Source organism: Zootoca vivipara, chromosome 2, assembly GCF_963506605.1.
Source record: "Zootoca vivipara chromosome 2, rZooViv1.1, whole genome shotgun sequence".
NCBI classification, from domain to species: Eukaryota; Metazoa; Chordata; class Lepidosauria; order Squamata; family Lacertidae; genus Zootoca; species Zootoca vivipara.
This window is the reverse complement of record NC_083277.1, coordinates 58,127,949-58,146,361: the sequence shown is the minus strand read 5'-3', so window position 1 is coordinate 58,146,361 and position 18,413 is coordinate 58,127,949. Positions and strand designations below refer to the sequence as shown.

Below are 18,413 nucleotides of genomic sequence, written 5' to 3'. Positions count from 1 at the left end.
TCGGTATCGCACAAGGCTCCTGCGTGCATTGCATGATTTGAGCTGGGAAGGAGCAATTTAAGAAGATTGACCTTTTCCTGCTGCTGCTGCAACCTGAGGGGCGTTTGATATGGGATTTTCTTTGGGGGGGGGGGCTGCGGATCCAAACTAGCCTAGCCCCACTTTTATAAACTGCGGTACCAGCAGCGTGCTACAAATTTGCAAGACTGTTGCCAGCTGCTGTTCCCCAACCACATCCCTCCAAGCCACAGACGAAATTGTAAAGAGAATAAGTTCCTGTCCTCGCTGCTGCCTTTATTGCTGGGTGAGGAGGCTGCTGAAAGTTAGATTTTTCCAAAGGCTGGCAACTATTAACTTTTGTCTCCGAGGAAACAAAACAAAACAAATCCAACGAACCACGCATCAAGAAGGAGCGGCAAATTCTGCATTATAACCCCCCCCCCGCGCGCGCAATCCCTGTGAGCTTCCACTAGCTACTCTAGACCAGGCATCCCCAAACTTCGGCCCTCCAAATGTTTTGGACTACAATTCCCATCATCCCTGACCACTGGTCCTGTTAGCTAGGGATCATGGGAGTTGTAGGCCAAAACATCTGGAGGGCCGTAGTTTGGGGGTGCCTGCTCTAGACCCCCTTTTTATTTTATTGTTTGCGGCGGCGGCGCGCGCGGAACGCGGTCGGAAGTTTCGAATTGTCACGTCACTTCCGCGGAGTGACGCATCTGCGGGTCAGAGGCAGCAGCAAAATGGCGGCTCCGGAGGAGCGGGAGCTGTCGGCGGAACAGACCGAGAAGCTGCTCCAGTTCCAGGTGCTGGACGCGGGCGCGGCCGGTGGAGGGGGGCGCAGCGGGCTGAACCATGCCGACCGCCTCGGCGGGAGGCCGGGCCCTCCCTCAGCCCTCGCGTGGGTCCCCGGCGTGTCGGGCGGCCAAGAGGAGCGGGCGGCACCGGGGGTTGGGGGGCGGAGGAGAGCAGCCGGGCCGGCCTGAGGTTTCTGCTGGGCAAGGGGTGGCGGCGTCGGCGTCGGGGCTAGAGAGCGGGGCGCGGAGGGTGCGATCGGCGGAAGCGGCCACGGCCTGACCATCGGTGGCCTGGTGGCTGCCAGCCTAGGCAGGCCGCCGCCTGGACCTGCATCCCACCCCCCTGGAACGCGGGTATGGCCGTGGGGTGGGAACTAGCAACGTATAGTCCGTGGGGGTCGGCCTGTGAGCAGTTAAGCTTGCTTCGGTGTTTTGTGCTCTTCCGCATCGTACCATTTAAATAAATCACCACCGGCAGATATTATGCGTTGTGATGGTTAAGAGCAACAAACAGGAAATGAGTCAGTACACCTGTATGGGGGAGGGACATCCCGGTTTCTAAGCTGAATATTAAGAAGGAGCTCCCCCCCCCCCCGCTTTTTTATTTTTAAAGGTTGCTCTATTGAGAGGCGGGTTGAATCCCAATTACAAGCTCCTATAGCGCCCAGTCATGCATATTTTCTTGGAAGTAAATTCCACAGAGTCCAGTGCTCTCAACTGCCAAGTATGAGTGCATAAGATTCTGCCCTGTCTTTAGAACACTGAGCAACATTTGAATTTTTTTGTAATTGTTTTTAAAAGAGATTGTTTCCTCCCTCCTCCTGCACTTTAGTATTCCATAGAGAGCCTTAAACTATCTTGTACCACTAGGCATAAACAATTGAGAGAGAGTATATTTTGGACTTTCCTAAAAGTAGAAAGCACTATGTTGGGAATTCATTCCCATGATGGGTTATAACTTCACACAAGTGGCCTTCTGTTTAGCCAGGGTTGAATGCTTTGATTAACATTTTGCTCTTTTTAAGTCATGGGGAAGACTGCCTCCTACACCATTCAGTTTCTATTAACATCGTAACCTTCCATACATGACTGTAGTGGGGAATGCTAGTACTGCTCTGACATTTTTAGCATGGCTGCAACTTTTAATTCTCTCACTGCTGCCAGAAGTGGGAGGTTCCAGTAAGAATTATGGACGGTGAGTTGAGCATTTTATCAAAAATCCACACACTGTTGTAGGGGAGCTGGATGGAGATGGCTGAGGAAGGACAGCAAGAACTCGTGTCTCCCCTCCCCCAAAGCTCCATTTTCTCTTGTTATACATAATATTTGACATCTCTGTCAGGGGTCTTAGTCAATTCTTGTCTTCTGGAGGAGGGTTGGGGGTTTTTTTTGCCTTTTGGGAGAGCACATTGGGGTCAAAGCACTCCTTTTATTGTTTTGAATAATCACAATATATTAAAAATTAAATCAAAATGTAATGTTCACTATTTCTTAAATGTACTAACTGCAAGTCTAAAGTACCTATCCCAAACACAGCAGTACTCTTCAAACATCCCTCATTCTTCTAAGTTTCCAATCCTTCTTTTCTCTTTGCTTCTAAAGCTGCTAAATTACCTTAGCTGTACTACTTTGAAGAGATTATTCGGTTTAAGCCATACTTGGGCATTTGATAAATGCCACATACTTTGCAGTGTGTGTTTGTTGCATTTTGAAATGCCAGTTGGTTACCTTTGACTGGACTTAATGGTCCAGGGGTCCTTTACCTTACCTTACCTTAACCTCACCATTGATGTGAGGCAGACACCACTGTGCTTCACTTTTTTGAGACAAAAAAGTGAGACAGTTTGGGGTGGAGGGATATACTGGGTCAGTTGCACTTGTTGCTCTGTTCATGCTTGTCTGAAATAGTTAAAGGGATGGAGGGAGAACTGAAAATATTGCTATTATATTACCACTTGGCCCAGAAAAAAATGATACTATGACATTATAATAGGAATTTGTTGTTCAGCTGCTCACCTAGAACAAATGCTGAGCAGGTGACTGTACTGCTGATCTGGTGTATATTGAATCATGCATTTGAAATAATGGGAATTTCGAAAATATATGGTTTTGTTAAGATTTCTTCTAGAAACATAAATTGGCTATAATGGGGAGAAGAAAGTGACCATATATGCATTTAGTCTAAAGTAATGCATTTCCAGAGATTGCTTCAAAGATATTTTATCTCCTTGAGCCCAGGACGTAAATGTGGCCTCTCTGACTTCTAGGCCTGCCTAGGCCACACTCCACACTGGCTCTGATCCCTCCTCAAGTGCTTTTGTCTGGCTAGAATGTGTCCTAAGAATGTCTCTTGGTTGCCCAGATGGAGGTGTGTAGAAACTTCAGGTTTTTTACTTGGCTGGAATGTAGCCTGCTGTACAAAGATAAGAGTCCCATCTGTTGCCCTGCAGATGTTTGTTCTGGGCCCTCCCATCACTGGCATGCAGCCTCTTGAAAGCTTCCCCTGAGGGAATGTGGCCCTTGGGCTGAGAAGATTCTCCACCCCATATTACAGAGTCTGCATATCACTGTTGTAAGGCTCAGTTTCATGCATAGGTACAGTGTTCCAGATAAATGGAATTTCACCTGCTCTGTACATTCTATGTTGATGCTATTCTTGTCTCTGTGTATTTCCCTCATTGTTTAGAATGGAATGGTCAGCTCTGAACCAAACAAGTGTCAGATGGTGACTTGAAAAATATGTAAAACAATACTTAATTAGCTATTATTAAAGTAGAAATTTGGGGAGAATGCTGAGAGATTTATTTTTTCTTGAATTTTATTCGAATTAAAGGGCTGACGACATTTTCTGTCAAGTCCGGTGTCCCACGATGCGGGGCGGGGGGAATGAGGCCCACATCTGTGCCTTTCAAAGTGAAATTACACAGTGGGTCAGCTGTTGGCCAGTCTGATCTGTACCTTCAAAGGTATCCTTCAGGCAGCAGACTGTCCAGCACTGGATTGCCTCCTACCTGTGGAGGTGTTGATTGGATTGGCTGACAGCCAACCATGTATGTATGGTCTGTAGGTTCACTACAGAATTAAAAGATTTGGTGCCCTATGGTAGTAAGTACTCTTACTAATAACAAAGAATGAAAACTTGGAACTTTATTGATAATACCATTGTATATCCCATCTATAACTTAAAGTGAACCTGCAGCTGGTATCCAGGGGAAAAGAACTTTCTTAAATTAACTACCCTATGAGAAACTTTACCAAATTGTATCTGTCATCTATATCATGTTCAGTCTTTGATTGCTGCACTTGTACAAAAACAAATTCTCAGCCTGGCAAAGGCTTTTGTTCTGTTAGAGTCAGGTGCTCCTCACCTTGGAAACATAATTCTCTGGAATTTGGCAATGGTTTGGGAGTTAACAGCAGAGCTAGTTACAGGCTTCTTGGAAATGTTTCACTTGTATGATATTATAGAGCAAAACCAAATGTGACGTTAAATGTATGAATGCATTTAGCATGTGTAAATTTTTACTAAACACCAGTTGCAAGCCTGGTCAGGTTTGGGTCCATGGCATATGGGGAAGGTAGGGGAAATTTTGTGGGATTTTCTGTCTCTATTGCTAAAATAACTTGACTGACCTTTGCTTTGCACTGAACCACCCTGGATAAGGTAGTTCAGTGCCACTAGTTGCTTTGTGTCTACTGTGGTTCCACTCTCCTTTCTGCTTGGCTCAGTGGTTCTATCTAAGCACCTTCTGAATTGCACCTCAAAGCAGTAAATACTCTAGTGTTAGAAATACACATACAATGGTATTTATTCAGCTTCTTTATTAGTAAAATCATTTGTTAGTTAGACATTTAACCTGAAAAACCCTTCAGAATGAATGGTACAGTTGACCACAAGGGGCATATTCTAATGCGATGTTAGAACATTTTCATTTACGGTACTGCAAAACTAAAATGAACAAAAAGCATTATTTCAAGCAATTAAAATGCATTTTTTCTGTCCTTTGGTCCTTTGAAAATAGCTGGTGATGTGCCAGTTATTTTCCATGGCTGCTGTAAAGGGGGTCCTGCTGTATGTATGCAAGAGGCCCTTCAAGTCAGCGGTGGATAGGCGAAGTTGATGACTGGAATCTTAGATGAGAATGCACCCATCAGATTTAGTGATCTGATCTTATAGCTATCTTTAAGCCATGGAATATATTTGCAGGAGTTAGCCAATACAGAATTCTGTTTTGGATTGCATCTTCACAAACAGTAGTGTGGGAAATGTTCCAGTGCTTCACAAATGTTGTGCAGTTTCATGGTTATAACACTGAAGAGGGCTTCTGGTTCCACTTTGCCTTAATGGAGGCAGCCCCCATGACAGTGGGAGATTATAGCCAAAGGAAAAACAAGGATGATTGAGGGTATATCATCCTTGCAAATTCCCCCTGGAACGGGGCGGGCGGGCTTCACTCGCAGTTTGTCTTGGTACCTAGCTCTCACTCTAGTATGGAATGCGGGAGGTGCAAAAGCACTTCATCTGCCAAAAACCCTCCAATGCCGCCATTAAGAAGCAGAGGTTCTCCTGTTAATTTAGTCCACGGGTGCATGGTAGAAGAGATGAGAGGACAAACTGCAGAACAAACCAACTGCAAGGACTTTAAGGTTTGAATTTGTGATCAGACTTCATCTGATGCAAAAAATGGGGGGGAGGGGAGACTATGGTTTCTTTATTTAAAGTTTTCTTCTCTACGGTTATGATTCAGCAACCCTCCCCGGAATGTTGGTTTAAATTATATTTGTACAGGTGATGATGGAAGAAATTGGATTATAAATATGGTATATAACATCAAATGGAACTGTGTGTAAAAAAAGGAAAAAGGGAGGGAAGCTCTATTTTGCAAAATGTTTACAATGGAAACTTAGAGCTGACTCTTCCCCATCCTTTTTTTATCTACGAAGTGAACTGAATAATGCTAAGAGGACTTGGAATTTAATTTAATTGGAAGGAAACTGGCCATATATCTTCAGCTGGAAGGAAGGTTGAAAGGAGTCTGTGAGCCGCCAAGGAACTGATAAGGTTCTTTATTGAGTCATCTGCAGTTTGACAGACCGCTCTTCTTCCCAGGCTGAGAGGGGAAATGGTGAAAACAGTTTATTTACTGGGACAGAGCAACTTTTGCAGCTGTTGTTAAAGTTCTCAGTGGAAAACAACGAAGCATGGGACAGAGCGATGGAGAAATTTCTGGAACAACAACGGGATATCAGCTCCGCCCTAGGCATGATGTATTACAGCAACAAGTGGGGTGGGAGGAGACATAACATCTTACAAGGACAGGAAGAAATGCTACACACAGAATAATTACCACACACAGGAAGAACAAGGATATAGTTTGAGTTCCTCACTTGAAGCTTTATAAATCATTTAATGTGTCAACACGAATAGAAGTTATTAATATTGCAGTTGTTGTATAAGGGATTATTATTATTATGACCGGAATATAATTGAAACTAGTTAGACTTTAGAATGCAGAATTAAAGAAAATCATTAAATCTAGCATGCAGGGGGCCACTTTAATTATATAATTTGGTATTTGCATGATTGGTATTAATAATTGTACTATAAATTGGTATTGTTATAATGAGGCTATTATTGTACTGTAATTTAAAACTAATAATAAATAATAAAAATATTATTTTAAAAAACACGGAATAGAACAGCATTAGCAGATAGTTTTGTGCCTGTTTTTCATTCTGACCTTGAGTAAAGTAGTTACAGATAAATGAGAAAAATGTTATACGCATAGACACATTAACACAAAAGCTGAGATTCTCAGAATGCCAAATTTGGCAGAAGATATACCAGGTTTGGCACTTGCATGGCAATCCAGTAGACATGGAAACATGTAGGCTGTTGTCCCCATCTGTTGTAATGGTGGTTCTGAGGAAGAAAGCTTACAAGACATGACAGCTGCATTATGTTACACTTATAGGGAGAAAAGAGGGTTTATTGCTAAAGTGTGTATAATTTGAAATGCCCAACACCTCTATTGAGACCTATATGAAAACACTGCTGTGTAGAGTTTGTTTTGTCACATAAAGCTGCTACAGTCCTTTACGTACTTTTAAACAGAAAATTCTGGCATCCAATTTTAGTGCATGTTGCAGCAGTTCTAGCTGTATGGAAGTGCAAATGAGCATTTGAACTTTGTAGATTTGTAAACAACAGTACCATTTTAAGCACACTGAAAAGGTCAACTGTCAGTCTAGAAATGTGAAGAAACAGTAGGTGCACATGCCCATTCATGAATATGTTTCAGAAAGGCATCTAAATTACTGTAGTTGAATTTCTAGGGAATGAACATTGTAAATCCTGTTCGGAGGCTTATTTGTGAGACTTGCTCTGTCAGTGTTGTGAGAGGAAGAATTATGCTGTTCTAAGTATTATGCTGCTAACTAGGAATATTATAAGAAATTATCTCTGAAGAACTAATTGGGCAATACAGTGGTAGCTCGGGTTAAGAACCTAATTTGTTCTGGAAGTCCGTTCTTAACCTGAAACTGTTCTTAACCTGAGGTACCACTTTAGCTAATGGGCACTCCCGTGCCACCACCGTGCGATTTCTGTTCTCATCCTGAAGCAAAGTTCTTAACCCAAGGTCCTATTTCTGGGTTAGCGGAGTCTGTAACCTGAAGCGTCTGTAACCCGAGGTACCACTGTAATTCACTGGTTTGCAGAGCAAATCTTGTTACCTCACGTGTCCAGCACAATTTAAGGTTGAGCAAAGATGAAACAAGGCCAGGAATACCAGCCTAACTAGCAGAGTGGAATGCTACAGCCTGAGGGCTTCTGTTGAATTATTTCTGTGTGCCTGCATGCATTCTGTTAGTGCAGTGTGGCATTACATATAGTGGCAATATATCCTTGGTTGAAAGCATACCTACTGTCATTCTGATGATAAATGTATGAACTCATGTCTACAAAGAGCAGATTGGAGCTAAATCACAATTTGGACAGAGAATGCTAATAAATTAAAAGCTCAAAATAAACTGGAAAAAGAAGTGCTAATGAAAAGCAGTAAAGTGTTTAATCACAGTGCTGTAACTCTAGTAGGACTTTTTCTTTAGAAATAAGAGAGCTCAGAGAGGGGAAGGAAAAATCAGAATAATTGTATTCTATTGATTGATTGCACTTATATCCCACCTTATCTCCAATGAGTTTGAGGTGGTGTACATGGCTCTCCCCTCTGTTATTTAATCCCCACAACAACCCAGTGAGGTGGTTTAGGCTGAGAGGCAGTGACTAGCTCAGGGTCACCCAATGAGCTTTATGGCCGAGTGGGAATTTGAATCCTGGTTTCTCAGGTTCTAGTGTGACCAGCTGTCTTGTAGAAAGGGAATCTCAAGACTCAAAGTTTAATGTTTGCTCCTTTTGTGAGGCAGTTTGTTTACAAATGCGTTGAATTCGGATTTCCAAATGGAAGTGGCTTAAATGAGAAACAAAATTAAATTTGATTTGAGGACTGTATTGTGTATTGTTTTGACTTAAGTTCTCCCACCCCATTTCTTGCCCCCAGGACCTGACTGGCATAGAGTCCATGGACCAGTGCCGTCATACACTGGAACAACACAACTGGAACATAGAGGTACTGTCTCACTTGCGGCTTGCTTGTTGCACTGATTAAAACAGTTGATGGTATCCATCTCCTCTGACAAAAGGCTCTTTGATCCAATAGTCTTCTGTGGCACTTCCCACTATCCCTCTGGAGCAGGGGTGTGGGTGGATGGGGAAGGTGGATATACAAAAGTTCCTTCCCCATTCAACTAATGGAAGCCTCTGCTCCTGTACAGGTTTCCAAAGACATTAGCCTAATGTCATTGCGGTGGGGTGAATACATCCCACCATTGGATACAGCCCAATGACTATGTGCCTCTGAAGTCAGGCCAAAGTCAGAGCCACCCCTGACAAGACCCCTTCTTTTGTTACCATCCTCTGCACCACCCTTGCAGAGGACACACAAAGAAGGGCCTTGAATGAGGATCCAAATTCTGCACACACAAAACCCAAATTTTGTAGCCTCTACTGATATTGATTATACAAAATTAGCATTTTACCTAATTTGAATAAATCTGTATTTTTATTTTGCTCTGTGGAATTCTGATGGTCAGGGGATGATGCAAAGAGCTCAGCAAAGCATTTTAGTGTTGCTGTATTCCTGACTACAGTGGTACCTCTAGTTACGAACTTAATTCGTTCCGGAAGTCCGTTCTTAACCTGAAACTGTTCTTAACTAGAGGCGTGCTTTCCCTAATGGGACCTTTTGCTGCCGCTGTGCCACCGGCACACAGTTTCTGTTCTCATACTGGGGCAAAGTTTTCAACAGGTTAGCGGAGTTTGTAACCTGAAGCGTTTGTAACCTGAGGTATTTGTAACTCGTGGTACCACTGTATTAGATACCTTAGTCATCCTTTTATTTTTTTGTCTATATACTTTCCAAAAGAATTTTCTGTGTGATAGGTAAAATATGCTAACCAGTTATTGTTACCTGCTCCGTAGGCAGCTGTTCAGGACCGATTGAATGAACAAGAGGGTGTCCCAAGTGTCTTCAATCCACCACCTTCTAGACCGCTACAGGTCAACACTGCCGACCACAGGATCTACAGCTATGTTGTTTCAAGGCCGCAACCAAGGGCAAGTTCTATAACTGAGATTAGCTTAACTAGGGAAGAATGTTTTCTCTGTGTCAGTTCTATGAAACAATAAAGCACCTACAAGGAAAATACTTTCCTGCAGATGTTACCTTGAATGGGAACTTCTTTTCTATAAGAGGCTGTGTGATTACTTTTGCTGTGCTGTTATAAAAATGAAAAGCAGAACAGCAAAGGAAGATGATATTTAAAAACCAAACATTTGGTAATTATTTAAATATGCCTCAAGCTGGGGTGGGAGGTGGAGGGAAGGAATAGAAAAACACTTGTAGCTGATGAGAACCAACATCTAGGAATTGTATCTCTGAGGTTAGCAATTCCTCAGTATCAAAAAAAATTCATTAACATAGCTGCTTCAAGATAAAATACATTTAAGCTGGTACAGTGGTACCTCGGTTTACGAATTTAATCTCTTCCTGAAGTCTGTTCTTAAACCAAATCCGTTCTTAAATCAAGGTGCGCTTTCCCTAATGAGGCATCCCACCGCCGGTGCCCTTCTACTGTTCGGCTTCCATTTGTAGACCAAGGTAAAGTTCAACACTACTGGTTTTGGGGAGTTCATAAACCGAATAGTTCATTAACAGGGCTGTTTGTAAACCGAGGTACCACTGTACTTCAAAGGAATGGCGTGAAAAGGACCTAACTCTCTCTTTGTCATTTCAGGGCTTGTTAGGTTGGGGTTACTATTTGATAATGCTTCCATTCCGATTTACATATTACACATTACTTGATATATTTAGGTAAGTGCACACTTGATTATGTTTGCATATGTTGAGTTTATTGCTTTATTCTGAAGTTTGCCACTACTCCTTAGCTAAGGTAACATTCTATGGCAGAAGTGGGCAGGAGGCTAGATACTGGTTTACTGGTAGATTAGTGGTCAATTTCTGAAGGCCCACTTAGTAGTTCTCGGGCATTGATCAGTTCATTTATTTGTTTCTAGTCATTAGATGGTTGCAAAACAAAGTTTAGCAATATAAAATTAAGACAAGTTAGCACTGGAAATCTTGTAAACTTGCTGGGCTCTGTAAATCTTGGTATGGTCCAGCAATGTTTTTAAACAAAGGTGTTTACTTTGTGGCATGGTTGATTTTTGTTAAGAAATCTTTAATATGGGTTTTTGTGTTGTAAATACGGGTGATAGAAACATATATAAACATTAGACTGAAGTCATCCCACTCGTCTTCCGAAGGTGCTAGAATATCCAGTAGCTGATATTTCAATTATATACTCTTTCCTAGGTTTGCTTTGCGTTTCATACGCCCTGATCCTCGTAGCCGGGTCACTGACCCTGTTGGTGATATTGTTTCATTTATTCATATGTTTGAAGAAAAATTTGGAAGAATACATCCTGTCTTCTACCAGGGAACATACAGTCAGGTTGGTACAAGAGGATGTACATGAGAGATGTACAAGAGTTACGTGGTGTTGTCCTGTCTGGAAGTGGCGACTCTTGGAAGAGTAATCTTAAATTATCCCTTGGGGCAAAAATGTTGCAAACATATATTGTAGGTAACTTGAAATATAAAATAGTAACTTGAGATATTTAATTGGAAGTTACGTTTTGTTAGCTGTTGCCTATGTTACAATGTATGGGAAATGGAATCACTCTGCTACTAACTTCAGTTTTTCAATGCGTGGTTCTAGTGGTGCTAATAATAGAACAGTCTGCCTTGGGTGACCTTATCAAAGACTCACTACTTAGTCTAGCACAGCACAGCTGGAGAAGGAAAGCCAAGAGCACAGCCACAGTGCTCCTTAGCCAATGAGGAAGGTTTGCTATGCATGATTTGGCAAAAAAAATACACAGGTATAGTCTTTGTGTACATGCTATGATCTGATACGACTTTTTTCACTCGGGCACAGTGCCAAATTGTCCAGATTTCATCTCTCTAAAACATCCTTATGTTTCTTCTCTCAAGGCACTGAATGATGCAAAGAGGGAGCTACGCTTCCTCCTTGTTTACCTTCATGGCGATGACCATCAAGACACTGATGAATTCTGTCGGTAAGTTACGTCAGATTTTTTTTTAATATATAAATGGTGGTGTGAGTTCTGGGTGTGGTTTCAAGTGAGTTAATCTTTTATCCTCTCCGAACAGCAACACGCTTTGTGCACCTGAAGTGATCGCCCTCATAAATACAAGGATGCTTTTCTGGGCTTGTTCCACAAATAAACCAGAAGGATATAGAGGTACGTGTTTTGATTACAACTCTGCCTTAACCTAACATTTTATAAACACTTGCAGCCCAGTCCTAAGCATGTTTACTTAGAGTTACTGTCTACTCTAATCAGTGGCGCAGTCTAGAGTAAGTATGCATTGGATTGCAGCCTTGAACTGTAATCTTACATGATGAAAAGAAATGCTTTTGAACTGGTGGACTATAGTCAAGCAAATGTGTTTAGGATCAGGCTGTCAAAATAAGCTGTTGTGTCTGTTTGGTATTTTATTCTGCACGCTTTTACTATATTGGAAACGAACCATCTACGTCAGCGATGGCCAAATGCGGCCCTCCAGCTGTTTTGGGACTACAATTCCCATCATCCCTGACCACTGGTCCTGTTAGCTAGGGATGGTGGGAGTTGTAGTCCCACCATCCCTCAACACTCATTTCCTAATAAGCAACAGCACTTCCATCTTTTCTGAGGCAAGGGCTCCTTCTCCATTCTCTGTACAGAGTTGGTCTTTAAGGTGCTGCTGGAAGGAATTTTTTGACTACGTCAGACCAACACGGCTACCCACCTGTAACTGAATTGTGATAGCTTTCTCTAATATTTTCTCTAGTGCCTCCTTCCTGAATTTTGAAAAGGGGTTTCCTTTTGTGTGATGCTGTTGATCATTAAAAACATAGGTTTTCTAAGAAGGTTGTGTATATGCCTTTGATACCATATCTCCAGTGTGAATTTGCTGTTGGACTAGAACCCCAAGTGTGGAGAACAGAAGGCCACTTCCTCTTAAAAGTGTAGAAGAACTGTAGAAGCTGAAAGTTGGAATAGTCTTCATGTTGCATTAGGGAAAGGAATACAGCTCAGTGGCAGAGCACATGACTTCTCTCTGGAAGGTCCCAAGTTGAACCCTGATGCCTGGAGATACAAAGATCTATGATAAGCAGGGCTTAGAAAGACACTTCACAAAACCATAGAATGTCACTGCCAGAGTAGATAGCAGTGGGCTAGATAGTCTGACAGAGTTTAATGCAGCTTCATCTCTTTGTAAATGCCCTATATGCTAAGATTGCAAATGCTGACCATATTGTATGCATTTGTCTTAGTGTCGCAGGCTCTGCGTGAGAACACCTACCCATTCCTGGCAATGATCATGCTGAAAGATCGTAGAATGACTGTAGTTGGGAGGTTAGAAGGACTCATCCAACCTGATGACCTCATTAACCAGCTGACATTTATCATGGATGCCAACCAGACATACTTGGTATCTGAGCGCCTGGAAAGGTACTAGGTCAAAAACAAGAGAGGCCATCTCCACTCTCCACCTTACAGTACTTAATGAAATCTGTGATTACCTCTTTTGTGGCAAAACTACCAACTGTTCAACCTGATTTAATTATCTGGGCATAGAGTAAAAGAGAAGAAAAATATATAGCCCGTAAACCTCAGCTATCTGTTTAATTATATGACTTGTATTCATATATGTTGCTGGCAAATTGTGTTGCTATGGCAGAAATTGCTAATGTAGGATATAACAGATTGAGAGAGATTGCAGGCTTTCAACAATAGTGTGTTAGTGTTGGATGGGAAGGGATTGCCTCTAGTTCTTAACTCCAATTGGCATACTGGTGATTTCTGGCACCAGGTTGCTTTGTCACTAAGAAGAAGTGGACTGCTGGTGCTGTTCACAGGGAGAGACCTGTATTCTTAGAGATACTAGCCGTTGGGTATTCCCCCCCCCCCCAGATTCTTGCTTGCATCTCAAAGCACCTTAAGATTCAGGCATCATAGGTCAGCATGGGCAAGGGCCCAGGTAGAGGTCCACAAGAGGAGGTGCTTGCTGCTCTTTGCTGCTGCCACCTACTTACTCCACTGAGCCAGCAATTGGAACAGAAGGAGCACAAGCTCTTTGAGAGAGAAGCTGCTGCTGCTACTTGGTATCAAGAAAGAAAAGGAGGAGCAGCAGCTGCTGTTCCCACATCCAAATAAGAAAATGCTGCTATGCCTAGTTGTAATGCAGAACCACTGGGACAACCCTCCCAGTTAGAAATATAACTTTCCCCTAGTAAAAATCTGAAATTTCAGGTGTTGTTGTAGCAGTTCTTGTCAGTTTAGCACTAATACATTTCCCCTTTTATCTTAGAGAAGAGAGAAACCAAACTCAGGTCCTTAGACAACAGCAAGATGAGGCATACCTGGCTTCATTACGGGCTGATCAGGAGAAAGACCGCAAGAAAAAGGAAGAGCGGGAAAAGAAGAAGAGGAAGGAGGAAGAGGTGCAGCAGCAGAAGCTAGCAGAGGAGAGACGACGGCGGGTGAGAATTGAATGTGTCAATAGCAGTGAATCACAGGTCTCAGGTGCAATTTTCATAATAAGAATAGATGCCTCAGCTACGAATGCAGGTGGGAATGACTGGCTCTTGTAGATGGCCTTATATTACTGCAAATTTAGTACAGTGGTACCTCGACTTACGAAGGCGATCCGTTCCGCGGCGCTCTTCGTAAGTCGAAACCTTCGGATGTTGAAGCGTCCATTTTGCGCATGCGTGAAGTGTGATTTTGCGCTTTGCGCATGCGTAGAACGGGTTTGCTGACTTCGGAAGTCAAGGGTTTGCTGACTTCGGAAGTCAAGGCATTCAGAAGTCGAGGTACTACTGTACTGGCACTTTGGAAACAAGAGCAGTTACTAGTTTGTGCAAGACCACTCCTAGTTGATTAGTCTGCATTTCATAGTACAGTATGAGCCAGGATTCAGATCCTGTAAATTAATCCATTAAAATACTGATCAGTGAACAAGTTTATTTTAGAGAATTCAGATCATGTCACAGATAGTGTCCCCCCCCCCCATTAATAGAGTTTATATTTACAAGTAGCACAGTCACTTGCAGAATAAAGCAACAATGTTTAGTTGCAAGATCCATTTACTAGTTTCCATTCTCTTGATGGCTGTAATTCATGGCTGTTGTTATTACAGAGGTACCTCTACTTACGAATGGAGCTCCGTCCGCCATCTTGGATGCGGTTTAGATAGGATTTTTTCTACTTACGAATTTTTAGATAGGTTGCATTCCTATGGGATTTGACTTACAAATTTTTTTGACTTACGAATGTGCGTTCGGAACGCATTGAATTCGTAAGTAGAGGTACCACTGTACTGTACTGTGTCTTTTAGCAAATCATTTTAGGGAGGAAGCGAACTGGTTGGAAGGTGAAGTCCTTCAATTTGCACCAGTGGGTGAAAGGATGGTGACCAGACAGGGCTGAAGAAGCTAAAGTTCACTTTGAAATAGTTGCTTTAAATAAGGACCTCACTTTCAGAAGGCTTCATATGAAAGCTTGCTTTTAATGCCTTAAGTCTTCCACTGATAACAGTAATACCTCCACGAACGTCCACCTCGCATAGCGTCCATTCCGGCAAACGTCTGCGACAAACCCCGGAAGTACCAGAACAGGTTACTTCTGGTTTGCCACTCGGGCATGCACAGAAGCACAAACCGTTCCGTGCGCATGTGCAGATGCGGTACTTTGCCCTGCGTCCTTTTCGGCTAGCGACCAGAGCTCCGGAACGGATCCCGGTCGCAAAACAAGTTACGATTGTAGGTTAGAACATGATTAAGGGTAGTAGATTCCCATTAACAAATATTGTTCTATTTGAAAGATAAATTATTTTAGAATACATGCAAAAATGAATGTTTTAATAGGAATAAACTTTGTGTTGAAGGTCATTACAGGCAACATTGGGTGGGAGGATGACCTATATTTGTATTTTCATAATGGGCTTTCCATCATCCCAGGATGCAGTTCTTCACAGTTCCCTTCCTTTGGACCAAGGCACCAGAAACAAGTGTACACACTACACTTTCTGCTGGAAGACTGATAAAGCTTTGGGTATAGCCTTGTTAGTCCCAACAGAGAGCATCACTCAGCAAGAGTTCCAATGAGTGGCGGTTTCTTGAGTTAACTTTTTGACTCCAAATGAATGCAGTAACTGGCCGGGTTATGCCTACTTATGAACACTCTACACACCTTTCTGCAAACCTTATAAAGGCTCTTGCTGGAATTCTACATATTGGAATATGACTCGGCAATCTAATTTTGAGGCCCATTTGAGATGAGGTGACAGCAACTATTGATATGCTTAGTTCCATTGACTGCTGCTGTGCTGATCTAGTGGCTACAGCTGTATTTGGATTTTGTCTTACTGTTGGAACTGCTGCCATTTATTCATATTTCCATTTTATCCCTGAAGACTCTGCAGGAGGAGAAGGAACGGAAATCTGAATGTCTTCCACCAGAGCCGCATCCTGATGACCCGGAAAGTGTCAAGATCGTCTTCAAAATGCCCAATGACTCCAGGGTGGAGAGGCGATTCCATTTTACACAGTCTTTAGCAGTAAGGATGGGGCAAAATTTTGTGGCTGAGAATTATTTGAGAAGCAGAAATTGAGCTCTGAAACTGCTTTAGCAGCTGGCGATTCATACAGATAAAGGGGAGACCCAGTATGCAGAAGTGAAGGAATGGTGGAGCTGAGCAGTGCAGTAATACCCATACCATTTTTGCAAAGCCTCTTATCTTAACCTAACCAATGGTCTACACCCTGGACTACTCACTTTGCTTTGTAACTTATTAGGGATTCTAACCTGGATCTCCCACATGGAGACTAGGCTATCTCTTTGTTGCATCATGCAGGCCCTTAAGGAGGAGTGGGTTGAACCCAGTGTGTCCCTTCCATGAATATAATTCAATTCACTTCAATTCATGCAAGACACTGAGATCCAATGGAGGCTCCTGCTGGAGGAAAGAGGGTGGAGATATTTCTAGTTCCCCCTTCCCCCTATAGGCTCCAGCACCTCCCACACTGTTCATCTCCTCCACATTTCCTTTAGCATGAGTGTTCCACGACAAGTTCTGCTCTTAGGAACAGTGGATATATGAGGAAACTTACTGCTCAAGCAACATTTTATACAAATTAGGTATGTTGTGATTGCATGGAGGTCTCCATCTAAGATGATCATGAAAAAAATGGCCATCTTACTGTGTATTCTTTCCATAAACAGAGAAGAGTGTTGCAGTGTGAGGATCTGGGCCTTCATCTGCTTTCTGCTCTCAGTTGCAAGGCATTCCGTCATTTGGTGAATAACTGTCTACTACCTCCTTAGGTGATCCATGACTTCCTATTCTCTTTGAAAGAGAGCCCGGAGAAGTTCCAGATTGAGGCCAACTTCCCTCGCCGCGTCCTGCCCTGCCTTCCGACAGAGGAGTGGCCCAACCCCCCCACGCTGCAAGAAGCTGGACTCAGCCACACGGAAGTTCTCTTTGTGCAGGACCTCTCGGACGATTGACGTTTTCCCAAAATACAGAGATGGAAAGAGAAATTCCTACTATAATACAATATTTTTTTTAAAAGACTGCTGCGTACACATGAGGGATCAGAGACTCTGTGGCCTGGGCCAGCCACGCCGTATGTCTGCACTGGCGGGAGAAACTGCACACTCACGCACACGCAACCCCTTTTACATCCAGAGGGCCGATGGGAGGGGCCCCGGTTTGCCCTCCCGAGAGAGTGGGAGAAATGGCAGCTCTTGGTAAATACTGCTTTTATTGGAAATAATATACCCCAACATTCTGACATTAGAACACCTGATGTTTTGCTGCTTGTGACAGCTAAAGGACACCGTACCTGTGGGCCAGGTTGTCTTCTGCCCAGGTAGGGGAGGGACGGGCAGAGGGTCTTTTTTTCCTTCCAGCTTCTCACTCTGTATAAATCTCTTAAATATTTCTTTTGCTTTGTAATGACCAAAGGAGAACGGGGGTAACAGTGGTATTTTGTTTTTTGTTTTTTATAAGGAGCTGGTTGACATTCTTAACCACAGGGGTTCTTCTCCAGGGTTGTTAGCCTGCGTAGTGTAATAAACTCTGCCTCTAGTGTGCCTGTGCTAACACCTCTGACTGTCAAGTGTCTTACTGGCCCAGATGATGGCCTGACCTAACCTGTGTGCACACAGCTGTAGCGAAATTCCCTTGGGTCATGTTGCAGCAGCAATCGGGACTCGATACTGTCTTCCGCACAGCATCTAAGGCTTGCCTTGGGTCACTGTGGAGGAGTGTTTGTGACTGTGCCAGTGAGGGATATGTCTCTTGCAATAGCCACACGAGGTAACTGCAGCAGCAGCGACGGGAAGGCAGGCAGAGAAGTTGAGCTAACGTAAAAGGACTGCAGACATTTTTGTTGAGCCAAGGCTGTCATTTTGTCAGTGTTAATGGGGATGGTATCTGCCTGCCTTGAGGACACTGCAAGTGTTAAACGATGAGCTGTGTGTTGCAGCTAGAGCCCACAGAGCTCTGAAAGGCAGCCTGCACATTTTACAGATGCAGGCCTCTCTTAATAACTGCAGCTGTTGTCTGTACTAAGGCAGATTCAGTCTTCTTGCCCTTTAGTGCAATGGGATGTTCATGAGGTAAGGAAAGCTGCCTTCTGAAGTCTTTCCAGCTAACAAGGAGTGTCTCAGTTGTGTAATTTTCTTAGGCGTATGCAAGTTGAGAGCACAGACTTGCTCATGGAACTCGCTGGCCTCTCTTCTGTCTCCTTGTGATGGAGGAGCCTCCTTGCTACTGTATATACTGCAGAAAATATTGCCTCCTGCGAATGAGCCTCATTTGGAATCCGAGCTGGACTCATGAAATACAGTATTACTTTTATTTGCCAGACTTAGCTTCCCTTCTCTTTTTTTGATTGATTGGCTCAGAAGCAGAATAC

The 18,413-nt window shown here is 43.1% G+C and overlaps 1 protein-coding gene across 1 annotated transcript; it reads left to right on the top strand.

Annotated features, from left to right (window-relative positions):
- Nucleotides 1-690: 690 nt before the first annotated feature.
- On the top strand, nucleotides 691-17,598 carry FAF2 (Fas associated factor family member 2). Its single transcript, XM_035105812.2, has 11 exons — nucleotides 691-806; nucleotides 8,357-8,425; nucleotides 9,337-9,471; nucleotides 10,152-10,228; nucleotides 10,730-10,868; nucleotides 11,411-11,496; nucleotides 11,591-11,682; nucleotides 12,762-12,939; nucleotides 13,799-13,970; nucleotides 15,905-16,048; nucleotides 16,816-17,598. The coding sequence occupies exons 1-11, from the start codon at nucleotides 744-746 to the stop codon at nucleotides 16,996-16,998; spliced, it is 1,338 nt and encodes a 445-aa protein (XP_034961703.1). The 5' UTR covers nucleotides 691-743; the 3' UTR covers nucleotides 16,999-17,598.
- The last annotated feature ends 815 nt before the right edge of the window (nucleotides 17,599-18,413 follow it).